This window comes from Hibiscus syriacus, unplaced genomic scaffold (genome assembly GCF_006381635.1).
Source record: "Hibiscus syriacus cultivar Baekdansim isolate YM2019G1 unplaced genomic scaffold, ASM638163v2 tig00110788_pilon, whole genome shotgun sequence".
NCBI lineage: Eukaryota > Viridiplantae > Streptophyta > Magnoliopsida > Malvales > Malvaceae > Hibiscus > Hibiscus syriacus.
The window spans coordinates 2,565,877-2,593,131 of NW_024062863.1; the positions used below are offsets into that span (position 1 = coordinate 2,565,877).

Genomic DNA, 27,255 nt, shown 5'->3' on the forward strand with positions numbered 1-27,255 from the left:
TTTTGGCGGGAAAAGTGATGTGAATAAATGGTTTTGAAAATAATTTGGGAGTCGCCATCGGCCTTTTGGGTCAGGTAGGTCGAATACCTAAAAAAAATATCTTTTAAAAGAGTTTTAAGAAAACATCAATTAAAAAAAAAATTAAACTGATCTGCGTTTATAAACAAAAATTCGTTCTTTTTAATAATAAAAAGGGATTCGTGGTCGGTTACGTTTAGGGAAGGATTAGCACCCCTACAACGCCCAAAATTGGTACTTTTTAATTATAAATTGTCTCTATTATTAAAATTTAAAAATTCAAAAATATATTTAATTTATAATCCTATTATTTTCAAAATTATATTTATTTAAAAATATCCGAAAAGAACTTCTAGGTGCCTTAAGACAGCTCTTTTCTTTGATATTGATAAATATTAATTTAAATAATATTGTTTACTTTTTAATTTTAAAATATCAGAATAGGACATCCAGTTGTTTTAAGACTGTCCTTTTCTTCGATATTAAAAATAAATATTTAAAAAATTACTATTTATTATATGTATATTTATGAATATATAAAAAATTTTAACAATATAATAAAATAAAAATATCACTAAAACAATATATTTTAGGCAGTAAAATGAAAACATATAAATAACTAAATTATAATAAAAATAAAACTAAATCTAATTACTAATTAATTGAAATTATAGGGATTAAATATTTTATTTTCTAATTTAATAATTTAGTGACCAAAATGAAATTATCTAAAATTCAAATTTTATAATAAAATTAATTAAAAATATGAACTAGGGATAAAAAATTTATTTATTAAAATTAAGGGATTAAATCTGTCATTTATCCTAAATATATTATTTTAATAAAAAGGACTAAAATGAATAAAATTCAAATTCAAAGACTGAATTAAAATTATTATAAATTCAGTTTAATGACCAAAATGTAAAATTTACAAATACGAGGGACTGCGGACGGTGTTTAACTATTTCAAAATTACGCGCATAGTCCTTCCCGAAACGACGTCGTTCGGGAAGGACTATAAGAGTCCAAACCGGCTGGCCCGAAGGGCCAGCCATTTCATTTCTTCTCTTTTTTTTTCTTTCTTAAGCAGAGAGAGAGAGAGAGAGAATTCTAATGACGGTCACCGCGAGTTCTGCCGCCGACCACCGCCGCCGGCCGACCACCGCCGCCGGTGGCCGGAAAAAATATTTTTTATCCTAAATGTAGATCGGACCGTCCTAATGACGGTTCCGATGTTTTTTTTCGTTAAACGGCTCCCAATCGGAGCAAATCTACAATAATACCTTCGGCTTTTCGAAGTTTTGGTGAGATCCGGTGACGGTTGGGGCTCTCCGATGACAGGGTAAGCTTTTGCCTCTCTTCTCTCTTTTTTCCTTGCTGTGTTGATGCTGACTGAGATCGTTGGTATAGTTTGTTTTTTTTTTTCTCTGTTTTTTTTTCTGTCTCTGTCTCTAGTTTTTTTGTCTCTGCCTTTTTTTTTCAGGTTCGGGTGGTGGCTTTTATAGCCACCACCGTTGTAGCTGTCGGACCGGTCCGAAGAGGGGGCCTCGGTGAGTCACCGGACTACCAGTGGTGACTCACCCCGTAGCCTTGCATGGACGGCTGGCGTTGATCTTCTGGAGTCTTCCTTCTGGACGTGGCAGCGGCGGAGGCGGCGAGAAAACTGTCGGCAGCCGCGTAGAAGCTGGGGCGGCGCCGCGTGGCCCTAGGGTATCAAACCCTAGGGTTTCTCTCTGGCACCATCTGGACCGTTGGATCTTGCCAGATCCAACGGCTGTGAGCTGAGGCGGCTGGGTAAATTAGGGTTAGGAAACCCTAACTGGAAACCCAAGTATTTAGGGTTTCTGGTTGGATTTGGACCGGTTCTGGTTGGTTTGTAACTGGGCCGGTCCAGTTGTAATTGGTCTGTAATTTATTATTTATTTAATATATATTTAATAATAATAATAATGATAATAATAATAATAATAATAATAATAATAATATAATAATAATAATAATAATAATAATATGGATAAAAAAATTAGTATCTTCATTTTCCTTTGCACAACTTTAATTATCTAAACATCATTTTCTATCTTAATCATGTCTAGAATACAAATGTAAAAGCTAGTTTGTAAATTGTAGCGAATCTAAAAATATTTTTCAAGGTGGACACATATATTAATAATACAAAATTTCTATTAGGGGCGGCCACGAATATAATTTTAGGGTGGGCAAAATCAATAAAATGAATAATTAACCGAAGGAAATTCTAATTTCAGGGTGGGCAACAAGTTGCATCCGCCACGTTGTAAGAGTAACTAGATGATATTTGTTTTGTGTGAATGATTGCCCATACGTATTCAAAGTATTACTTCGAATTTGGTAGCAGAGTTTCAAATCTAATTACACCAAACTAGTTCCAATCCAAACCCCATAAAACTCAAAATTTTAAAAAGAAGGAAATGTGGAACAAGTTTCTAGTATCTAGTCTATGCGCATTTCACCGTATCAAGTAATAATCCCACTCAGAGATCAGCATCACACGCAGAACCAGGAATACAACCATGATAAGGAAACAAAGCCAGTCCAGAATACGAGAACCAGAAAACTGCCTGATTGCGACATTCCTGCTCAATAAGAAGTATCTACAATTCAAGAAGGACACTAGAACATAGAAGCGAGTATCTAAGATTCATAAATTGACAATGAGATGCACGCTTGGTGCCATGGGACGCTTAGAGAAAATCCTCTTGCCATGAATTTGAATTGAATAATGAAATGGAAACCAGATCCGAGAATTTTCCAATAACAAATCACCTATATCGGAATAAAAATCAACTACTTCACCCAGGTGAAACGTCATTAATCAAGCTCAAATAATAGCCCAATTCAAATTATAAAATAATTATTTTAAAAAATGAAACAGAGATCTAATGAAGAAACTGGAATCCATCAGAGAAAGACAGAAAACAAAAGAGAGAGAGCATCATCACCGGTAAACGGGACGGAGATTTTCCGGCCGGCGTTAAACTTGGAAGTATAAATTATGCTGAGCGATGGATTTTTCATGTATTCTGTAATTTATTTTGATTTTTGATCTCTGTGTTGAAACTTGAAAGTGATGGAGGAAGTTGGTTTTAAACCAGTGGGTCCCTTACGATACTGCTTGATTGCTTGGCCTTTTGTCACTTTGTTAATTGGCTGGGTCCTTGGTCCCACTCTTCCTCTTCTGATCCACGTTAGGGTTGTTTCATTCTCCTAAATTATTTTAGTTTTTTTAACTAAAATATCACTTATAAAAAATTATTACTTAAAAATAACATCATTTAAAGTATATTTAATAGATTATTATTTTTTTGACATATAGACAAATACATCGCATGTCAATCCTACAGTCGAAACTAATTTTAATTTTAGAAACGGTGTTGGTTCATTGGTAAGCAGTTTGATATTACTTAAGCAAGTTTCGAGTTTAAATCCTTATATAAGTAGAAAATATCTACTGGGAGACTCCCCCATTAATGTTAGGCGTTTGACCTGAGTCAACCCGAATTAATCATGGTGAAACCTTAAAAATCAGAAGAGCAAAAAAAATATTTTCAATTTTGATAAGTTGAATCTTTACTTACCTAACGGTATCGCGTCAAAATATAAAAAAGTAAAAAACAATGTCTTAAAAATATGAAGGAAAAAAAGAGTATAAATTTTGTTAAAAGAAACCACATAAATATATCATCAACACATATTTATTCAAGTATTAAGTTAGACATTTGCACACATGCATGACCATTGTCTTCTGTAACTCAATAAATTGATGCTTAAATTTTATATTTGAACACTTAAAAAAATCAATATCTAAATAACGTGAAATTTGAGAATCTTTTAATACAAGTTATTATTTGAGCTGTCGAAGAGAAATTCAGAACATAACTATACCTCAACTTGTGTAAATCTCAAATCTACAACCTTCGCATTATCACCGTAAATCATCATCACTTGTTGGACTGCATAAAAAAAATAAACATGATACGTTATACCTCAAACCCCAACTTCTTGTTTGTTTGATGCGACCTATGAAAGGATCCTAAAATAATTACAAATTCTAAAATATATAAAGTACAATACAAAAGAGACATAAATAAGAGGCCACTCTCTCATTTAATTTGTTACTCTTAACCCATACCTAAAAAAGAAGATAAATTAACAACCTCAAATTCATAATATTATACATTAACACATATGATCCACCGAAGAAAAGGTGTGAGATGCTCGTCCCATCTTTAACAACCTCTAGGTTAATGGCTTCAATTAAGGACAAAAACAAAAGAAAAAGAAGGGGTTTACCTTGTTTGATCTCTTGAAAGACTCGCATTCTATAAACAATTGCATCGAAACCAAACAAACGTGGTACATAAGCACCCTTCGAAGTGAATTCAGAAGGCCAATTTCTTGAAGCATCTCATCAATAAATTCCCAGTCTAATCGGTTATAAGCTTTCTTGAGACCCACCTTAACCGTCTTCCATCTGTTCATCCTTGTCCTTTTCTGAATATGTCCGAACACCTCCATATTCCATTTTTGAACCAACCCCTGCAAATTTCTCCATGTGCAATAATTCACTAAACCCCCGATGATCTTGCCATGCTGCCACAAAACGTAAGGGCCAAGGTTAGGTACCGACTTTTCTCATATTCGATCGAATCGAATAAAAAAAATTCAAGTTAATTAAATCAAATTTATAGAATTTAAGTCGAATTGTTTAAATTTCTATTTAAATTTAATTATAAATATTTATAATATTATGATATTAAGTAATTTCAGTTTAAACATGTTTCTATAACCATATACGCTATACATAAATATTCAACGTCTAAATATCGAATCAATAATAACGGGTTCCTTGCATTAGATTCTGCTAAAAAAACATACAATTCCCGTACAGAAAGCCATCGACAAGGATAGTGAACTTTATTTTTATGGAGATACTAAGGCCGTTTATTTCGCTCGCTGCGCAACAATAACACCTCGAGGCCTAAACCCCAGATCCAGCGAGCCGTCGTCTTGAGGCATTTGATATGGATACTTGACTAAGCTTGTCTGCTTCGGTCGACCCCATCCGCTCCTTTAGCGGCATATAATGCCGTAGCCAAACACCAGTATAAACCTGAAAATTTTAACTTTAAAGTCAGAGTTGATAGCGATTTTCGCAACCAAAAACACAGAATTACACTACACTATAAGAAAACAACATGCCTATATAGAAGCTAGGAATGAAAATGTCAATATTTTATTTCGTTCTCATGTTGATCACCAGGCGACTAAAATAATATAGCTTTTGAGCCCTGAAATATTGACTGACCTGTTGAGGCCTTATTATCTTTGTATCGGGATCATCTAGAGACTCGCGCCAGTGTGCCAAGTATCCAGCCATTCGAGGGATTGCAAATAACACGGTGAAGAACTCCGGTGGAAATCCCATTGCCCTGTTGAATAAAACCTCAATTGTCACTAGTCTAGCACTTGGAGAAGGAAAAATCTAAAATGTATCTTATATATTTGTCTAGTTTTTCAAAGTGAGCAGAGCAATTAATCTTATGTTACCGGTATATTAACCCAGAGTAGAAATCAACGTTTGGATAAAGCTTCCTCTTAATAAAATACTCGTCGGATAATGCGGCTTTCTCCAAACTAATAGCTACCTGCAAAAGGAAAATAAAATTAACGGTGAAAAAAAAGAGACAGGTATATTGAAACATTTACAGTAAACAAAGAAACCACACACAAGTTCAGAAATGTCGCTTAAAATTATAAAGTAAAAATGAATTTTATTTCAACCTACAAAATAAAATCATATTTGAAAAACATAATACTATACACAGAATTTGCCACCTAATATAAAGCCAACATGACTGAATTTCCAGTCAATGTGCTATTATACCCTAATCAGAAAATGGACAAGTTCCAATTTAACATGGAGTATTTAAACAACAAAGAGATTAGGTATGAGAAAAAGTTAATTGCTTTATGTAAAAGAAAATAATTTGGAGGGTCATCAATAATCACCTCAATAAGAGGATCCCGCCCGACAATAGAAAAAACTTCCTCTGCCAATTTCTTTATCACCTTTGCCCTTGGATCATAGTTTTTGTATACACGGTGCCCAAAACCAGACATTTTCCGCTTCCTAAAGAAATGAATATAGATGAACAAATAAATAAAACATTTGAAAGAAATATATCACTGCATGTGCAACCTTCAGTTTAATGCCACTTGAACTAACAGCAAAATTTATACACAACTGTCACCTGTTCTTGACACCTTCAATGAATTCCGGGATGTTCTCTACCGATCCAATCTCACTAAGCATCTTCAGAACAGCCTATAACAACCAAGAGAAAGAAGAAGAAAAAATGCCCAGGTACTGCTCACACAAACAGCTTATGATGAAAAGAGAAAACAAACAAACGGATAATGCTACATGTCAAGTGCAATTATATAGTCTGAACAATCATATTGTAACACCATCCATTTAGAACTTTAATCCCAGAAAATTACCAATGAGCATTGAGTTATTATGAAACGGAAAAATAGTTAGCACTACATACCTCGTTTGCTCCACCATGAAGAGGACCATATAGTGCTCCAGCAGCTCCAGCTAGAGCAGTGTACACATCAACTCCACTACAGATGCAGATACACACTGAGAGTTAATACATAGATTTTTTGTTGTTATGGCACAGTAGGACAATAACTTTAATAGACATACCCTGATGCAAGATGCCGGGCAGCAGCTGTGGAACAGTTCATTTCATGTTCTGCATGTAGTATGAAAAGAATGTCCAGCACTCGAGCTAACCGAGGGTTGGGCTTGTAAGAACGGTTGCCCCTGCAAGTTATTAAAATGGATACATGAGCTATGAAATGGTAGGCCTAGTTCTTGCCTCCTAGATGACAATGACAAGTTAAAATAGCATTGGGAATACTGACAGAAGCCAGAAGATATAACTGTTACTTTTTTCCAAAGTAATTGCAAACATAGGCATTAATGACAGAATTAAAGGTGCCAAATAACGTACATTGAATCTAGCATATATAGAAAGTTCTCTGAATAAGAAAGGGTGTTGGAAGGAAGAACTGGAGGCCTTCCTGCCATCCTTAAATAAGCCGCTGCAGCAATGGTTGGTGCCTGAAAACAGAATGAAGTTTTGCACTGATCTCTCAACAGAACAAGAAAAAAACAGTGGCAAATCCAGATTCAAAGGACAAGATAAAGTAACAAGTTCATGCACCACAGTTAAAGATATGTCCTCGTGAATAGAAGCAACTCCTTTAGAGTACAAAAGCTTCAGAGTTCAGAGGGAAAAAGGAATTAAGTGCACAAACCTTTCCAAGAATGCGAGCTATTTGCTTGTCTCTCACTTGTTTCGACTTATAAAGATCTTGGCCCTGCATTAATAGCAGATCTAAACACATAAACTCTGAGAATAAAATAATTTCGGAAAAGGTTTTACGTTATTATTTGAGAGCACAGCAAAACAACAGAAGTTCATGACTTAAAGATGCAACATTGCAGTCTTGCTCAACCCAAAAGATGGAACACAATACCATGATTGAACAAAATGCTAGAACAATTCGATGTCAACTCAAATAAATCTTCATAAAGCATCACTTCAAACTTAAACCATCAACTTACTCTAAGAGCAGGATTGGCATCAGGGTGAAAAACAGAAAGGGCACTCATTGCACTGACAAGTACACCCATCGGATGAGCATCATGAGGCATTGATTGTATAATGTCCTACAAAACAGAGAAAACATGATAAAGGTTGAATAACTTCCGTTCAACTACAAGTAACCAACACAATTATTAGTATTGCTTAAAAAGAATTAGAATTTGACCCTTAAACCAAATAATTTAAAAACTCAGAAAAGCAAATGATCATATTTACCATAAACATCATGTACATTGCAATATCACAAGGACTAACATGGTTTATTTTCTAGAAGAAACAAAAGCATACCAGAATCCCCTGTGGCACAGCCGAATGTTGGGTAACAGCAAATTCCCAGTCTGCTAACTGACCTTCAGAAGGCAAATTGCCATACACTGAAAAAGTGATAGCAAGTAATTTAAACACATAATAAAATGTATAAGTAAATGCATGATTGAAATCAAAAGCAAAGTGATATAAACCTTCACTGATCCTGTATAATTTAATAAAAACAGTGTTGTAAATTGTTTTTTTTTTAAGTTAAAGTCACGTCAGGCCAATTAGTGATTAGAGAGGTCAGAAACTACGATTAATCCTCAAATAGTCAGTCAGAGAATTAATAACAAATAGGGAGGATCTTGCCATAGATACATATCAACATAATAGGATAACTTTCAGCATAGAAGTAACAAATAGTTATTTACACTTTAACAGGTAATCCAAAGACCCTTTAGAAACACCATAAGATCCTTCTTAATACCCTATCTACCATTCATTTAACTTTCTTCTTTTTTCTCCCTTTACTCTCCCCATAAACCTCAACTGAATTTCAAGGCACGCCATGTCACATGATTTACATACAATATTTAACCCATTAGGGATTTCAATTGATTTTGTAAGCCTGAGGTATGTTTCACAAATAATTAATCAATTCCAACAAACAATCACAAATCGGATAAAGAAATGATGCGTTGTAATTTTAAAAGCATACTCAAGAGGTAAGCCACTTCCAAGAATGAGGAACTCTCAGCCAATTCTTCAATTGGGTACCCTCTGTATCTAAGAATTCCTTCTTCTCCATCTATATAAGAAACCGACGACCGAACGGGAGCAGTATTCAAGTAACCCGGATCGTAAATTTTCAGCCCCTTGTCATCTTTCCCTGTCATTATCTGCAATTAAATTCATACTTAAAATTCAAAACCAGATTTTTTTTATACATAAATCAAATCAAAACAAAACATAGACAAATTGATTAAGAAAGAAAACCTTTTTAAAATCGGTAGCTTTGACGGTGCCTTCAGAGGAGACAGGGACCTGGTACTTCTTCCCGGTTCGCTCGTCGACGACGGTTAAAGAACCGCCGACGGAGCAAGGGGCGGCCTGAGCCGACACGCAGCATGGGTCGAGGAGGGAGGAATTCAGGTTGGTGGAGGAGCAATCAAGAGCTGCCAAGTGACCAGTAAGCACAGCCAAACGTGCCTTGACTTTGGAATCTTCCATGGATAAGTATAGAACTTGTGTTTCGATTTCAGAGATGCTGAGATATTGCAAAAGTAGTTTTATTTATAGGCTTAAAGTCTCTCTTTGACGCAGTATAGTCCGACGGATTATATACGTATCAAAATTAATATTTAAATTTACATTTAATATATGTTTAAATTACTATTACTTTAAAAATATATTAATTTCAATAAATTTTAATCTGAGAGTATTTTAAATACTATTTTTTTTTTATATATACTAATCAATTTAAGGTTCGGTCTGATAATTGGGTGTTGAGTTATTTTCTTAATAGATTTAAGTTTCATTTTCTTGACTTGTATTTTTATGTTTTTTTCTTTATTTTTCCTTTAATAAAGGATAATGCAAGTTATTATTTTATTTGATAATATCAATATATTATAGAATAATATTAAATAAAATTATAAAAATTAAAGATAAATAGAGATTAATTTCATAATACAAGTAAAACTTTGTAAGGATTAAACTAGATAAAAAGTAAAATTATGTAATAAGTAACATTGATATCCAAAAATTCATTTGAACATGATCGTGCATTTGTTAGTCACAATCATTGAGGATCCCATAAATATTTCTCTCATACTAAGAAGAACAAGTTATATCTTAACCACTAATATTTCATTATACGATTCTTATTATGTTTAAATATAATTTTTATAATTGTTCGATTAAAGACAGCGTTTAATTGTGTCAAAATACAATTTTCTTCATGTTAAGAATGACTGTGCTTTGAGGTTTAATGATTTAAAACACAACTATTAGAAATTAACTTATAATATTTATCTATACATTAATCCCAATACAAGTGGGTTCAATATTTATTTTCAGCAATACATACAAATTTGACATGTCTCTCATGCTCATATCAGTCTCATTAATATCATTCTTTTAACAATTATTGTGAGCGAAAGTGATGTTAATGGGCATTAAACTAATTTGAAATATTTAGAATAATTAATAATATTTTATTTTATTTTATTAATGGTTTACGTGTGGCCAGGCCCAGGCCCATTATCGGCCGCTGTCTGTTTGTGTTATAGGAATGTGAATCCCACACCGTAGACGCATTTTATCTTATCTGTCAATTAAAAACTTAGTAGGTAAGGTACACCATCACTCGCCCTGTGGTTTCGCCACGTGTCATTATGTCACCTTCGACGGTAGCGTGAGGGGATTAGGAGAGTAAATTGAATAATCAATCATCCTTAAAATTCTCAATGCTTTTATACCCTTTGTGATGATGATGATGATGATGATGATGATGACATGTCTCAAGATTCCGGGAATTGTGGATTATTAAATAATTAGTAGTTGTTTAATATTACAAAACACTTTTATTTAACATAGTAGATGTCACTATAAAGAAAAAGGTTAGATTTTAATAAATGTATTTATAGTTTATTATAGATAATGTTGTTGTTTTTTATTGATCAAAAAGTCTCTTTGTACTTTTTTTTCTACATTTAAATAATATTCTATATAGTCTAAAGATTTATATTAATATCTAATTTTGAGGGAGAGAGAGATAAATTTGAAAATAGATTAACCGCAAGTGGAAGTGTGGTGTTGTTAATGATGCTACGGGCGTTGGTTGATGGTTTTTCGAGAAATATTAATTTTTGTTCAATAATTTAATTAAAATTTTATAGTGTTTATAAAGATTAATGATATGAGTTGGATTGAGAGAATATAGAGTTATAATAAAAAATAATAATTTAGAGGTTGTGTGGTTATTTTAAAATCATTCATTAACGTACATATTTATCGTAATTTTATAATGTATCTTGATTATCATGAACTATCATTGAAAAGAAGTATCATATATTTTCTCCGTAAATGAATAAGTTAACAAACGACATAGCTAAGTTATTTTATTTTATTCTTTTATAAATCTAAGGTGAATATGAGATAGTATATGTTTAGAATTCACTACAAAAAATTTGTTCTGTAGCGGCGTTTGGAAATAAAACGCCATAAAATTTAAAGATATAGAGGCGTGTACAATCCAAACGCCAGTAATTGATAGTTTTGCGGCGTTTCTTGTACAAATTCCGCAATATAGTAGTAATATAGCGGTGTTTTTACGAAAAACGCCGTAATAGGGTTGTTTATAGTGGTGTTTTTATAACAACGCCGCAATAAAGAATACTTTTGTGTCGTTTTAAGACAAACGCCACAGAAGGTGACATCAATAGTGGCATTTCTTGTAAAAACGCCGCAATAGATATGAAATTTCGTGGCGTTTTAACTCAAATGCCGTAATAGAACTGTAATTTAGCGGCGTTTAGACTAAAAACGTCGTAATATGTAGTTTTTTTACGGCGTTTTTAGACAAACGCCACAGAAGGTGACATCAATAGTAGCGTTTCTTGTAAAAACGCCGCAATAGATATGAAATTTCATGGCGTTTTATCTAAAACGCTGTAACAGATTTGCAATTTAGTGGCGTTTAGACTAAAAACGCCACAATATGTAGTTTTTTACAGCGTTTTTAGACAAACGCCACAGAATGTGACATTAATATTGGTGTTTTTTGTATAAACGCTGTGATATATATGCTTCACCCTTTACTCCTATATGATCCCTAAAATCATTTTAACTATTCTTCCCTCAAAGCTTCTTCTCTAGAACAACAACGACCCTCACACGATTCCAGTGATGTGGTCTTTTGTGTGTCCGGCGACCAAATCGACCCTTTCACCGGCGAACTACAACACAATTGCACGGTTTGATCCCTCTTCTCACTACTAATATTTTTCATTTTTGTGTTTGTGGGTATTTTGAAAATGGGAAAACCTAGAAAGGTAACGTATTTGAGGGAAAAAATAGCTTTTGAATAGGAAAACAATATCTATACATAATGTTTTACTGGTTTACTGCTTGGGCTTTCGAATAGAAACATAATAGATTTGGTTCCGAAAAGGGAAATAATAGATTTTGAAAACGTGAACAATTGGTTGTGGTCCAAAGAACAGGTGTTGCCTTGAGTAAGAGAAATTATTGTCGGAATGTCTACGTGGTGTATTTGCTCTGACGATGGATCAAATTATCGTTGGGAGGCTATCGGTCTGGTCTTACCGTCGAAACTCGATGATGACCCGAAAGGAACTCCTACTGCTCCATACCCTTCTATGGTCGATCTCCTATGTGAAGGTAATAATCTATGAATCTTTCAGCCGCTATAATTTCTATTCTGTACGCTCAAATTTCATAGATCGTACGTATGTAGGATGTTCGAAGCTTATTGAGAACGATGATAGTGGAGTGGATAAATACCCGATGTTTAGAACCAAATTTGGGAACTCTGTGGCATTGAAAGAATCTTCAATTGCAAAAGCAATTTCTATCCTCAATGAAGACGACGTTGCCTCTACTTTTACTCCAAGTAAACGTTTATATCTTATTCATCTTTGTTAATGTTTGATTCAGTTCCCAAGCCACCTCCAATTAAGTTACATACTGTAGGTGAAAGGTCGTTATCTGTTTCAAGTGAAGCACTGAAGCGCGCAAAAAGTCTTCTTGGTGAACCGGAGGTAGGGGATTTATTTGGTGAAATGGATGAAGAGTTTCTCCATATAGAGTTTGCACGAAGGAAAAACTTAATGATGCATCGTCAAACAAGGAAAAGTGTTTTTTTACGTCATTTCCCCACGTATGAGTAATGAAGACTAAATTGTAGTGAACAATATGTGAATACTGTTTATGCATAACTTTAATGTTTATAAATTATTATGGATTTTGTTGTTAAGTATTTGTTTGCGTAATTTATAACTTTAATGTATGGTTGTGTTTAGGTTCTATTTATGTTGAGCATAAATGAAATATTTAACATCAATTAATATTATATAAAAAAGGTTATTTGCAACATTTTTTTTATACAAACGCCGTAAAATATCGTACTTTAGTGGCGTTTTATGTAAAAACGCCGCGAATTTTACATACTCTAGCGACATTTTAAGCACAAACGCCGCAGATAACAATTACTTTAGTGGCGTTTTACGCACAAACGTCGCGAAATACACTTACTGTAGTGGCGTTTTAATATAAACGCCGATAAATACTGAACTTTAGTAGCATTTTTATACAAACGCCACAGAAGGTCATACTTTCGTGGCGTTTTTAGCACAAACGCCACGAATTTCACTTACTTTAGTGGCGTTTTTAAGATAAACGCCGCAGGCCATCTTTAATTCGTGCAAAGCGCTGTGTTTTAGAGATTATTGTTATTACTGCTTCTGCCTTACCCAAAACGCTGCTTCTGCTCGACCATCATCATTCAAAATCATTTCACCCAAATCTCCAAACCCTAGACCCGCACAGCCACCGTAGCCCAGCAACCACCATCATCGTAGCATCTCGTCGTCGTCATATTCTTCCGTTCGTAAACCGCCTTCGTACCCAATGTTATTAGGGTAAACCTATTTGATCAATTTGTAGGAAATTCAAGTATATTTTCAATTAATAACTGCAACCAAATATTTTCTTTACTTTTTCTACTGTCTTACATTTGTTACTTCTCATCTTTCCCTTAAATGTAAGTATTCTTCTTCCTGTAAACACCTTTTACCTTTTTGCACTGGCGTGATACGTTTTCATATTTATTTAGGACCAATTGATGTTCAAGGCATCCATAAAATTTATTCGCATATTACCTGATTTTCTTGCTTTGCAACTGTTTGAGACTTGATATATCTGTGGACCTAACATTTCCTCTTTACTATAGGTTTCAGTTACTTGAGTAGTCAACAGTTGGTGAGGCTGTTGGATTGTGTTACAAAAACATCCCAACCATTGTAACGACTGCAATTAGCTAAATAGTGTGATTCATTTAAAAGGCATTTGCGTAGAGTTATGGTTGCATGTGTATTTCATTTGGCTTGAAGTAATTGCATTTGTGTGTACCCATGTTTTCAATTTTGGTAATAAGCAGGCACATGTTAAGGGGAAATGGTGACATTTTTTTTCTGAAAATGGGAACGACAGACTACCAAACCTTCCCTTATTCAATCATTGGTCATTGTTATCATCTTACCTCCAATATCTGTTGATCCAGCCTTAAGCTTAAAAAACTGTAAATTAAACTTTTGTTATATGTGTCGTATCTCTGTCATTTGTGTGTACCCATGTTTTTGCCTTAGTATTTGCATAAAGTCTCCTCGTATTCATGAAATAGTTATTATGTTGGTTTTATTTTAACATCTAGCAAGTGTGATTACTTGTGCATAGATTTCTATGTTCTCGTTAGTGAATTGGTGTTATTCAATTATATTTATAAAAATTGATAGTCTCTTTTACATTCTTTGACTCATCACCAACACGTGAATGTCAATTGATCACTTCCAGTAAATTAGCTCTTGAGACTTAGATCAGTTCTAAGTTATGCATGTTCATTTATAAGAGTTGGATGGATTTAGAGACTAATTAGTGATTGAAATAAAATTACGAGATGACAAAATATACATTTAGTGATTTACTAATTTTAATTTGCTTTAGGAAATGAATTTTGGGACCAATTGTTATCGTAATATTTGATATATTGGTGGTGAGTTTTACTTTGTCCTGATATGCTGTCAATTGTGAAATTAATATTAATATTAGCAATTAATATTGCATTTTCTTTTTATCTTGGTCAGTTGTTTACACAACATAGATAATCTATCTGATTAACCTCTCACTTTTTGGTTAAGTGTATCTTAACTTAGTGTAGAAAAACACCACCATCAAAGAAGCATCTCGCCGCAGTCGTACTCTTCCGGTCGTAACCTGTCAACCACCTGCAGGTATGTTTTCTCAAACATGTCCGCGAGAAGTTAGATAACATTTAAGCAGCAAAAGTATAACAATGGTGATGAGATTAATTAATCTATTAAATGGTGATATGTAACCTGAATTTGGGCAGCGGCAACTGCCTAAAATCACATTATAAGAATCATCGAGTTATCTAATCGAAACAACTAGATTTGGAAAGCTTTGTCTACCTATTATTCACAACAAAAATAAACAAATTTATTTATGTTGTATACCGAAGGTCGAGGTTGATACTGATCACGTGTTTAGATAAAACTATATAATTGAAGTTAATTAATTAATTAATTAGAGAATGATTATTATTTTCACATTATTGTATTTGGGATTTAAAGCAAGGATGGATTCAGTTTGCATGTCTTTTGGGACTCTAGCGATGACCCCACCCAGAGTTCATTGCACTCCTTTTTGTTATTTTAATTAACCTTAACCTTGCCATATATTATTAACTTCTAAAACATGGATTTATAGCACAAATAAAAACATATATTAGCATGTTTAAGGTCAAAGTGTTTGACTTGTTTAGGGCTGAACAATGTTCAAAGCCCAAAGAGAAAGGGTATTTGGTAAGGCCTATATAGATACACTTATATACTGGTATTGAATATTCAAATATGGGATTGGAGTTTGATCAGAACATTGTTGGCCCATGTAAGTGAGCTTTTGGTTTAATATTACCTGTATCAGATTAATCATATTTGAATTAATCATATTTGATACTGAAATTTTCAGTTTGGATTTTAAGTGATTTAGATATTATCATTATTATTTTAGATTCAAATCATATTTTAGTTTAAATACTCAAGTTTGAGCATCATATTTGATACTGAAAACACTTATTGAACAATAATTTATCATCTCAAACAAATTTCTTCAATGTTATCATGAACCTAAGTTTAAATATTAGGAAAATTTAATGCAGAAAGACACCACCATCAGATAAGCATCTCGCCGCAGTCGTACTCTTCTGGTCGTCACCTGTCAACCACCTGCAGATATGTTTTCTTGTCCATTGCACCTTACAGTTAATCTGCCAAATTACATTGATATAATAGGGATTGCCATATACAGATAAAAATAGTTAGCCAAATACTGTCTAAAACAGAAGCCTCTTTTATTTAACAAGACAAAAAAATAAAAGGTTCATTCATGAATATAAAATCAAATCTGCCCTAAACATAGTTCAAGTGTCATGTTTAAGTGTAGATTAATAATGTTGTAAGGACATGTTTCATAGTTTTGATGTTTATTGTGCCCCTTATATAGGTCCCTTATCCATACGAATGTATTAATTATATAATTTGTGAAATTAAATGTAATGATTATGTTAAGGTTTTATCTGCCTCTATAATATTAGCAATTAACATGTGAAATTTAAACTCTATAAATACGAAATGGATAAGAGTTTGATGGATTTCTCAAGGGTAAGCGTCGAATATCGAAATGGAGTCGAGAACTTTCTAAATTTAGCTTTTGTGAATGCAAGCCAAGAGAATATGATTCTTTGTCCTTATAAGAATTGTGTGAACATTAATTGGCACATTCGTGAAGTTGTGTACGAGCATCTAGTTGTTTTTGGATTTGTTCGGGTATAGAAAATGGAAAGGTATGATGTATTTTTCAAAAATAGTTGTAAAGAAATTTAAATCATCATTAAAAGTGGTTGTTTGACATTGTTGGACCGAGAGCATGTTTGTGTTGCTAGCAGGCAACAACAAAAGTTTATGCACACGGTTGGATCGAAGAGCTTTGCTTGTATAGCTCATGAGGAGGTATTATAGAATTTTGAAATAGTTTTTTGTATTCCATGTACATACTAACTCATAGTAATTACATTATGGTACATTGTAGGAAAATACATCCGGTTCTAAAGTTGGTCGAATCTAACTCTTCGACATGACACATACGAAGAAGGATGTCACTCCTATGACTGCTGACACTACAGAAATTATGGTATGTTTATTGGATAGATGCTTTAAATTTACCTGACTTTATTTATATTTGTACCATGACATTTTTTATTTTAATTAATTATAGGAAAAATTGAGGGAGAAAAGGGCGGAGTATCATGCTACTGCTTCGAGTCAAGGTATTGTTAACGATGATGACATTGAAAACCAAGCTATTAATGACGTTTTGGGTCCTGAAAGATATGGTCGGGTGCGCTGTCAAGGATCATTCGTTACTCCCACCAAATATTTTGGATCCAGTTCATCACAGTACATGTCATCACAGTACATGTCATCACAGTCTCAATCTTCCTAATTAGAAGTTGGTCGTTTAAAAGAAAAGTTGGCTAAGATGGATCAACAAATGGCTAACTTGAAAGCGGAAAATGAAGCAAGGGAAGCAGAGAGAGCAGCAGCGGAAGCAACCAGAGCAGCAGCGGAAACAGAGAGAGAAGCAATGGCAGCACAGAGAGAGGCAGCGGCAGCACAGAGAGAAACAACATATCAGCAGAGATGTGAAGAATTTGAAAAACGACTCAATGATATGATGATGATGATACAGAAAACGTAACCTCATAATCCACCATCGTAGCCTCATTTATGTTGTGAGCATTATGTTAATGTTACTGAACCGTGTTTAACTGAACTTATATTACGTTAATAAAAACTTTTATTTATTATATTGGATTTGATGTTGCTTGTTATGGATATAGAGTTTGATGTTATTGTTGTTTTGTTTGTTGGATAATGGAGCAGGTTGTAAAAACAGATTTGGGGTATTAAGCATAATTTTTAGAACTGTTAAATTATGTATTATTTAGCGGCGTTTGTAACAAAAAATGCCGCAATATACCACATATTTAGCGGCGTTTGTATCCTAAAAACGCCGCTATATACCGCACCTATTGCGGCGTTTGCGATAAAAACGCCGCTAAATATCAACATCTACTGCGGCGTTTGTGGGAAAAACGCCGCTAAACATCAACACCTACTACGACGTTTGTGGGAAAAATGCCGCTAAACATCAACACCTATTGATGCGTTTGTTGAACAAACGCCGCTATATGGCATCATCTATGCCGCGAACTTTAGCGGTGCTATTTTTAGCGGTGCTTTTTGCGGTGTTTTTCATAACGCCGCAGGTATTTTTAGCATCGCTTAAAAGCGCCGCTATAAGTAAAAAGAACGCCGCAAAAAACCAGTTTTGTTGCAGAAATTTTTTAACAATGAACGCATAGACTCTTGACATGTGATGCTGAAACTCGAAATTTTAAAAAATAACAACAAATCGCTTAATTGCCGAAGTTACGTGCTTCGTGCAGTTAACTTGAAAGCTATCATTTTGACTATCATGTTTTCTTCCACGCACAACCCACTAGACACAATATTAAATATTCCGTATGATAACAATTAAATTGAAAGACATAAATTATATTTAAATGTTTTATATTATGTACGAACCAAACAATTTTAATAGTTAAGAAATTATTTTATTCATTAAGATCCTGAATATGAGCACCATGTATACGGAATAAGTGTTCAATGCCAGAGGTTGAAAATCTTTAAACATAATTTATCTTATACTCACCCTAAATTAATTAAAAATATATTTTACACTTTAATTATTAATTAATTGAAAATTTAATTTTTAATCTCCATAATCAACACATGAACAATCCCTTCTTTTCCATAAATAAACTATTTCTTATTCTCTCATAAAAAGGTTTATTAGTATCTAAACGAAATGTTGTATCTAACCGAAATATGGTCCAGATTGTTTCAAATTGTAAGGCATTTTGCAAAGGATAATTGAAATCCCTCGTAAGAAACAAATCAGTCATCAATATAAATTTATATGTTACATTTTCACCTGGAACCTGCTCTATATTTTAATCCAACCTACCACTTCCACTGCCAAGAATAATTTTACCCATTTGAGCAGCTCATCTTTCTCCCTGTCCTGGGGAACTCTGTCTTGTTTGTTAAACTACCATCGAATCGCTTGCCGAAGCTTTAGCTCCGTGGTCGGTCATGTTGGCACCGCTCTTCCCTGTTAATTATGATGAGAACTCGTTAGCTGAGTTTTTACCAGGTTAAAATCAAAGATCCAATGGAGTACCAATTAATCTCTTACATTTTCCAGCTTGGCCTGAAAAGCGAGTTCCACTTCCTTGCGGAGGCTTTCAACATCTATAGCGTATTCTCTATGATCTTCCTCCAGTTGCTTCTTCATCCTCTCCAACGCTTCCCCCAATCTGCAAAACTCCTCGAAAACCATTGCTTCCGTTGTTTTCAGTTGCAGCAGATTCTTAATTGCAACCAGCGCCTGTAAACTCGGGGGTAGATGCAGCATAAATCAATGAAAAGGAATACCCGTCATCACATCAACAGTTGTTCATATATGTACGCCAGAAAAGATGAAAATGAGGCTAAAGAAACTACCTTCTCCTGGAGATCAAGGTCACCGGATGCAGTTAGATCAACCACAGACTTCAAGAGCAAACTATTGCTGAAAAACAGCATCTCAGCTTTATCTGTATTTTCTAACTGGCACTCAGCCAGATCACCAACCAGAAACACAGCCTTCCTGCGTAACCTAATATCCACGCTGGGATTGCTCAATATGTCCTACAGAGGAAAATTGTTGTCAATTGCAATTGTAGGGGTGCATTAAAAAGGGGAAAATGCTAAATTCAATCTTAGATCACCTGAAGCATCTTGTCTCCAGCCTCCATAAAGAACAATTGCTGACCACCCACATTATTTCGGATCAAGGCTGAAACAGCATAAAATGCTTTAGTGGCTTCATCGGCGGAACTAGAATTCACCATTTTCATTAGTGTTGCCAACGCCCCAATTTCCAGGACCTACGACACGTAAAACTTTGTAAGTTTGTTGATGTTATATACCTCGCTAACAAGTCAAGCGTAATATGACTTACCTGCTTCTGAACATATGGATTGTTTTGACTTGCTTTCCCAAGTATCCATGCAGAAAGTTTCCTTACATCGGAGTCGGAATGATCAAGCTCCCGTGTAATCACACCAAGCCCACCAAGTTTACACATATCTGACAAGCAAAACCTTAACAATGTGAGCCCAATCTCTTTAAGACATAAAAAAGAAACCTAGACGAAAAATCAGAGCTATCAAACAAAAGATTCTAGCAAGCAAAACAGCATAAATATTTATAACTAAGCCAAAAAACCTGCAAAGGTTACAATCATATCCCTAAGATCTAAAATAAATTTGTACGTATCTCAGTCCCGTAACTGGTATATTTTCATTCTCCACTAGTCGGGGAAATTTTTGAAAAATTCAAGCAAAGAAATTGACTGTGAATAACTTCAAAAGTGGCAGAAGCATCTTCCACAAAGCAACATACCCCTCATTTTGCAGACTAAAACTTGCAGCAACCCTAGAATAAATAGCTCTACAACTATGATTGCTAGTTTTCTTTTCCATCATCAATTTGCCATTTTTGTGGCCTCAATCATTATTTGCGTTTTTTCTAAATACTGTTAATAGTACCATATCGTATCAAAGTTTCACAACAAAAGACCAAACAAATAAAACCTAATATGGAAAAATTAAGTAAAGCTCAGTAATTTGCCGGTCTTAGCCACATGAAGGCCACATTGCAACTTGTGAGAATATTGTAAATATTATAGTCCTCCTTTTGGAGAAGGGGTTAAATCTTACAAAAGTTTGAATAACTATCATTCAGGTTCAGTTAATAGCAACAAAGTGAAGAAATGAAACTCGGCAACAACATTCATATAAAGATAAAAGCATCTTTAAATTTCTAAAATTTTGCATGTAAATAGATACTCATGTCAATAATACAGATGTTCAAAGCTAAACAAATATTGTGGAAATAATTTGGAAAGAAATGGATAGATATCAATTCTTCAAGGTGCCAATTAAACCAGCTATGGGCAAACATTGCTTACCATTTGCATTATCGATTGGCTCAACAAGTATCAAAAGCTCTTGCAAAGCACGGTGGCGATCCTCCAAAGACAAAGATGAATTACTCAAGTCATCTAATGCAATTTGCATCAACTGTGCATCTGATGGCATTTTTAACTTTTCCATCAGTTCCTGTGCAACAAAATGAATCGAGCCATGGAACATTATGCATATCACAAAGAAGCAAAATGAATGTATAAGCTGCAAGCTACTGCAATTTATATCATGTTAATAGAAAGTAGCACACTGTCATTCCTTGCACGTTGAAATATGTGTCATTAACACATCGTTTAAGTTTCCTTTCAAGACGTTTTTGACTCAGTTGATTCCATTCAAACTATGCATCGCAATATAATAAAATAGATTGGCAATAAAGCAAAAACCTTTATTTCCAACTGACGCTGCCTAAGCTCCGAGGGAGAAAGACGTTTAACATCTTGCGCCTTTTCCTTAAGTTTGGCCGGATCAGAATGTCCTGATTCATAGAAAACAATAGGAATAACGATTTATCCCTCTTGATAGTTAAAACGTCAGGAATATGGAAGAAATTCAACAAACCTATGGCCCACTGCAACATCCCATCTAGGGAAGAAAATCCACCGTCAATGTCATCGGCGGTGGCGGTGGCGTCTCCAGACTTATGAACCAGATCCCCTCCCTCTTTGGCGGTCGACCAAAACAGCCCTGCAGAAGAGGACTGGTTTTCGTGCTCAACCGAAGTCGCCACCACTGCCGTCACCGCAAACAACAATAATAATGTTGATACAATAGCTGAAATCCGAGCCATATCTATCCTTGACCTAATTTCGTGACTGCAGAATAAACTGATCTTCTCACTAGCAAACAACTCTCCTCCGTCTAGGGCTGAGCTTAAGCCTAGAGGTTTCTTTTGATTTTACTATTATTCTTTATTTGGAAGACAACGGTAGACTGTTTGCATATACTGGGACTTGACATTTCCAGCTTATATATATATATATATATATATATATATATATATATATATATATATATATATATATATATATATATATATATATATATATATATATATGCAAGTGAAGTCGGTGTTATGATGTTACATGACCAATAGAAATTTGCCATATCAGCCATAAAAATAAATACACTATTAAGACTATTTGTGCATATTTCATCGGGAAAAAAGAAAAGATATATATATATATATATATATATATATATATATCTATATCTTAAATATACAAAAAAATGTTTAATCTATTTTTATTTTTTTAGTTTAGTGTCTAATGTTTATTTCGTTCTACCTTGAAGTATGACGTTTCATTCCGTTACTCAAAATGGGTCAAGCCGTGACAGACTGTTAGTTTTCTCCGTTAAGTGTCACGTGTCACAATATCATAATTTTGAAATTTATGTTTTTAATATTATTATATTTATAAAAAAATCTCTTATTTCTTTTAAATTAAAAACCCTCAAAATCTCTAAAATCCCCAAGTCCTAACACTAACTTATCGCCACCGCCCTTTTCGACCACAATCACCACTGCCGATGTAATCCTTGTCATTATTCTAGTTATAAGTCGTAGTTGTCGTTGATTGGCCGTCAAAATCACTTGGGATTACGATTTTTATCCTAGGGTTCGCGAAGTATAAAACATCGATTCGTCGTCAATTAACTGTTGATTAGTCACGATTTTATAGGGGTTTTGGTCGTCGAGGGATGTGAGGTCGGGTGGAGCGTCGTTGACGACAAAGGGCGATGATCTACATGAGTTTAAGGGTTGAAATGAAAATTTTCAAAGTTTTGTGGTTATTCCGAAATTTATGTGTTTTCTGTTTTAAATATATATAATTTTATTTTTTATATAAATTTTTTAAAATTATCAGATTGTGACACGTGTTACTTAACGAAGAAAACTAACTATCTGTCACATCTTGACCCGTTTTGAGTAACATAATGAAACGTTAGACACTAAACTGGAACGAAATAAACGTTAGACACTAAAATAAAATAAAAAAAAAGACAGATTGGGCACTTTTGTGTGTGTGTATATATATATTTGTGCTCATAATTACTATCTAAAAAAATCGAGTACGAGTTTCGATTTGATTTAATTTTGTTAGATTAAATTTTAAGAAATACATTCAAATAGGATTCAAATTTTTAAAAGATAACATTGAATATAGTTTCATCGTATTTAGGGTTATGAAAACTAGAGATGAAAACAACATAGAAAGAATCAAATAACAACAACAACAAAACTTTATTTCCATATGTAATGAGATAAGGGGAGGTAGGACAGTAGGTTACCCCCAACGCCAGGTTGATAGCAGCTTCCGTAGAACATAGAAAATCAAAGTTTCATCTTATTAAACGGTGTGGGAATGTCTTATTGAGGTGATGAGTTTGGAGGCATTAATGCTCAGTTGGGAAAACCATGTTGAAGGACATGTGGCCAACTGTGGATATTACGGTATAGTTTTAGCAGAATAATGAAGAATTTGCAATTATCATATACTTAATATGAGATCAATGTGAAACAAATTCATCGCGCACACCCCATATTGTTAAGACATTATCATAAACGTTCATAGAATCTATTTGCAACAATCAATTGATCAAAATTTCATTTTTTACAAGAGGATTAACAATAAATTAGCCAGGGTCAGCCTGCTAAGCCATAATGAGTCCAAGTATATCAGTGTTATTAAAGACGAACCATCGCATAATTTAATATTAAAAAATAAATTATAAGATTTTAAAGATGAAAATAAATTCTAACTATATATATATATAAATTCTATAGGACGATTGTCTCTTAATACACTCTATTTGTCACTGCTTAACTCGATCAAAAGTCAATCAACACTAAATTAAAATAAACTCGATTCAAATTCATTACGAGACAAAACAAACTACTTCATACCTCACTCGAAAAATTCACGATAACTCAAAAAAATAATATATTAAAATTTTAAATATTTAAATAAATTATTAATGATATTGGTATTTATATATATATTTTAAAATAAAATATAAGATTTTTATGTACTTAAAATTTAAGTTCGAGTTTGAATTTCAAATAAGTTAAGTCTAAAAATATTTTTGAATTAATATTTTCAAGTTTTTAATTTTTAATTTTTAATTGAAGTAAAGTGTGAAATTATTGTTATTATATGAAAGCAGTCTCACGCCTTGACCTTCCATTGTAGAAGCCACGAGATCTTCTGTAACTCTTTAGACTCAGCATATACGTTACGACTAGATCTAGCGGATTACATTGAAATTTCCAAAACATTCTTTAACACTTTAAAATCATGGTATTACCCAAATCAGTAAGATAAGCGTAAAATATCACGATAAATACCAATTCGTAATTAACCATAATCAAAGTAATTCGTACTACATCATTAAACTAATAAATGTTAGAAAACATGTCATTCAAAATATAGGCACATGTCACCAAATAAAGACAGTCTGAAAGATAGAAACATTACAACAAAAAGATATTGTAGGTGTTATGTCGCTACTCTAAGTGCCAAGTCAGGGGTGTTTATCCAAACCGAAAGAGAAAAAGGTTGAGGAGTGAGCTAGGGAGCTCAATGAGATTCAATAGTGCAAATAAACGTCATAGAAAAGTATTCAAAAAATAATTCAGTAAAGTATCATAAAGTAACAGTGAGGTTTATATTTTTAAAATTCATATTTACCTTCATCCCGTACACCGAAATGCAGTCCTCTTGAACTGCATCCATAAGGACTTACCCTATACTCATTGGTATAAAAGCCAACCTAAGGGAACGCCTTGGGCCACAAGGACTTACCCTAGTTGAAGCGTAGAAGCCCACCTAAATAGAGTACCCCATGCCATAAGGTACTACCCAATACAAAAAACAGAGGAGTCACCCTAAGATAGTACCTTAGGGTCCATACAACCTTACCCTAGACCTAGTAAGCCCACTGAGCCTAGGAGCCCACCCAAGGGTCATATAAGGTCCATAATGATTTATCATCTTGATCAGAACTGTACCTCAGAAACTCCGGGTAACATCCCCAAAGTACCTTACTAAAAAGTTCATAAATTATCACAATAAATTGTAAAGTAGACATAATCATTTTTCAGTAAAACTAGTAATCATAAAACATGTATAAGGCAAAATGTTTTATGATCAGTAAAACATGAATCAAAATTTAAAATCAAATAATTCATTCATATTTCATAATAGAAAGAACAATCATATCGTGCATAAGAAACACACCTCGTAAAATGGGATCAGTCAAGGAGTCTACTGAGCACCTATCTCGCCACGCTTTATAGCAGTGCTCGAACCCAAATCATAATAAAACATAATTACTATTGAAATAATATTTTAATCTAAGTATTTATAGGGTTCATGGGTCATATGAATAATCACTGGCTCACAGGGTCGAACGGATCAAGAGGAGCTGAGTCGAGTTATCGAACAGTCGAAAGAGTCACGGGTACCTTCTATAAACAATATCTTAAATCAGTCATTGACTTTAATTTAATTATTCTTAAATAAAATACTTAAATACATATGCATATTCGAGTTTAAAGGTTCATTCGAAGGTTTTCAGGTTTGAATTTGACAAAATAGACTTCAAATTCAGACTAAAGACGTCGAATAATATAACTTTTTGCTCAAAGTTAATATTGGTTAAGGTCAAAGTCAACGGTCAATGGGTTGACTCAATTCGAGTTGGTTCATATCGGTTAGATCTAAACAAACTAGTTCTAGAGGCTTTATGGGCTGGCTGATAAGCCCCATCCGCGCTGACGGCGAGTGTGGCGGCCAAACCTTCGATGGAGGCTGCCTGACTATCCCTGAAACATCTCAACACAATAAACCCACTACAAGCCATTAATCAACCAAATCAACGATGAATCAACTGAAAAAACGTTCGAAAATTACCTCTAATGATGGACGACAACGGCACGACGATGGTGGGCGTCGATCACCTGAGTTTTGTTCGCAAGTCGCCGATGAAGCTGATGGGAGTGGTGGTGTGCTGCAACGCCGATTGGATTGACCAAAAAATGATGAAAACAGCGGCGACCAATGGTTTTCCTCATTGTACGTTCGGGCGTCGATTCGCAATGAACTACGAAGTTACTCGATCCAAAACCAAAGGGTTATTGGTCGGAGAGCGACGACGATCACGATGACCGGGCGATAGTGGATTGGTGAAAGGGCTGACAGGTAAGTTTAAGGATTTGGTGGTTTAATTTGGGAGTTCGGTTTTCAAATCTGAAATGGAGGATTGGTTTTTGGGATATTAAAACGGGTTGGATAACTTTAAAACAAATCTGAAAGTGAGGTGACGAATTTGGGAAATATTATTTATATTATGAGTTAGATCATAAGCCAACAAAATAGAAATAATAAATTATACTCTTTCTATCCTATAATTTATGTTTTATATTAATTATGCACATACTCTTAGAATATATAAGATCAAAGAAAATGACAAATATATTTTTGTAAAGTGATTAATAAATTTATTTTCATATGCACAAAATTTTTAAAAATATATAAATGATATTGTTTTGTCAATTTTTCTAATAATACATTTTGAAATAGACAAATTTAAAAATTAAAATAAATACATTTAATAAGATGAAGAGAGTAATAAAAATATTTTGTGCTCAACAAATCCTTTTGTGATAATATCTCTGATACAGTATTCCATTTTTAAAATGAAAATATTGGATGAACCAATAATGTAAAATAAATAAATATAATTATTATATAAATCAAGTGAGTTCAATGATTAAAAGATTGAATAGCTCTCTCATAACAAAATAAGTTCCCAACATGAAAACATTCGGCAAAGGCTAAAACTTTTAGATTGAAGTTCGATCATTGAGAGCGGATGCTAAAGAAACGTACAGATAATAACAAAGAAAACAGAAATAGTTCAAATAAGAAACGGAGCGACGAATCATATTGCCCAAGCGCTTCGAAGTAAGAACTCCGAGACAGTGCTTCAAATCTGAACGACATTAAGAGAGAAACAGATCAGACCTGAGCAGCGAAACGTTGGGGAATGATCCGAAGATAGAAGATAATCTTTCACTGCTGAGATGATCTTTATAGTGCTCCCTTCAAACCCTAGATATCGTCTATTCGGTAAAAGTTATGGATCGTGTAACGGGCTTGAGTAAAATAATTGATCCGTATACAAAAATGGATGCCACTTGGGCTCTAGCCCTTGAAGAGTTTAAGTTTATCCACCACAATTTTTTAATTTTATAATATTTTCTAGGGTGAATTGTATGTTTGGTATTCT

General features: G+C 33.8%; 3 protein-coding genes and 1 long non-coding RNA gene across 5 annotated transcripts; all 4 read right to left on the minus strand.

Annotated features, from left to right (window-relative positions):
• Window positions 1-3,939: 3,939 nt before the first annotated feature.
• LOC120140567 lies at window positions 3,940-5,025 on the minus strand. The gene is made up of 3 exons (XM_039155533.1): window positions 4,933-5,025; window positions 4,348-4,647; window positions 3,940-4,007 (listed from the first exon to the last, which is right to left on the minus strand). The coding sequence occupies exons 1-3, from the start codon at window positions 4,951-4,953 to the stop codon at window positions 3,996-3,998; spliced, it is 333 nt and encodes a 110-aa protein (XP_039011464.1). The 5' UTR covers window positions 4,954-5,025; the 3' UTR covers window positions 3,940-3,995.
• LOC120140566 (citrate synthase, glyoxysomal-like) lies at window positions 4,881-9,255 on the minus strand. Its single transcript, XM_039155532.1, has 13 exons — window positions 8,985-9,255; window positions 8,707-8,887; window positions 8,025-8,110; window positions 7,697-7,801; window positions 7,387-7,449; window positions 7,080-7,189; window positions 6,770-6,889; window positions 6,609-6,684; window positions 6,309-6,382; window positions 6,067-6,187; window positions 5,605-5,702; window positions 5,363-5,486; window positions 4,881-5,167 (listed from the first exon to the last, which is right to left on the minus strand). The coding sequence occupies exons 1-13, from the start codon at window positions 9,216-9,218 to the stop codon at window positions 5,036-5,038; spliced, it is 1,524 nt and encodes a 507-aa protein (XP_039011463.1). The 5' UTR covers window positions 9,219-9,255; the 3' UTR covers window positions 4,881-5,035.
• Window positions 9,256-18,770: 9,515 nt separating this feature from the next.
• Window positions 18,771-21,896, minus strand: LOC120140646 (hsp70 nucleotide exchange factor fes1-like). Of its 2 annotated transcripts, XM_039155613.1 has the most exons (8): window positions 21,523-21,896; window positions 21,348-21,439; window positions 20,946-21,096; window positions 19,935-20,062; window positions 19,702-19,860; window positions 19,436-19,621; window positions 19,128-19,319; window positions 18,771-19,043 (listed from the first exon to the last, which is right to left on the minus strand). In XM_039155613.1, exons 1-8 carry the CDS (start codon window positions 21,749-21,751, stop codon window positions 19,023-19,025), a joined length of 1,158 nt encoding a protein of 385 aa, XP_039011544.1. In that variant the 5' UTR covers window positions 21,752-21,896; the 3' UTR covers window positions 18,771-19,022. The 2 variants fall into 2 exon arrangements, with proteins under 2 accessions (XP_039011544.1, XP_039011545.1); XM_039155614.1 differs by lacking the exon at window positions 18,771-19,043 and having other exon boundaries at window positions 19,181-19,319; window positions 19,459-19,621.
• Window positions 21,897-25,446: 3,550 nt separating this feature from the next.
• Window positions 25,447-26,254, minus strand: LOC120140727. Its single transcript, XR_005517735.1, has 2 exons — window positions 25,878-26,254; window positions 25,447-25,789 (listed from the first exon to the last, which is right to left on the minus strand). It is a non-coding gene; the product is annotated as an uncharacterized LOC120140727 (long non-coding RNA).
• Window positions 26,255-27,255: the final 1,001 nt, after the last annotated feature.

Excerpts from the sequence above, each read along its gene's own strand:
- LOC120140567 (XM_039155533.1), bottom strand. The coding sequence starts at position 4,953 with ATGGCTTTCTGTACGGGAATT. Across the intron at positions 4,648-4,932 it reads TGGCTTTCTGTACGGGAATT|CATGGCAAGATCATCGGGGG; the intron begins GTATGTTTTTTT and ends GTTTTGTGGCAG.
- LOC120140566 (XM_039155532.1), bottom strand. The coding sequence starts at position 9,218 with ATGGAAGATTCCAAAGTCAAGGCACGTTTGGCTGTGCTTACTGGTCAC. Across the intron at positions 7,450-7,696 it reads ATGCCAATCCTGCTCTTAGA|GGCCAAGATCTTTATAAGTC; the intron begins GTAAGTTGATGG and ends CTATTAATGCAG. Across the intron at positions 6,890-7,079 it reads CTATATATGCTAGATTCAAT|GGGCAACCGTTCTTACAAGC; the intron begins GTACGTTATTTG and ends AATAACTTGCAG.
- LOC120140646 (XM_039155613.1), bottom strand. The coding sequence starts at position 21,751 with ATGGCTCGGATTTCAGCTATTGTATCAACATTATTATTGTTGTTTGCG. Across the intron at positions 20,063-20,945 it reads GCCAATCGATAATGCAAATG|ATATGTGTAAACTTGGTGGG; the intron begins GTAAGCAATGTT and ends TTTGCTTGTCAG. Across the intron at positions 19,044-19,127 it reads TTCAGGCCAAGCTGGAAAAT|GGAAGAGCGGTGCCAACATG; the intron begins GTAAGAGATTAA and ends CATAATTAACAG.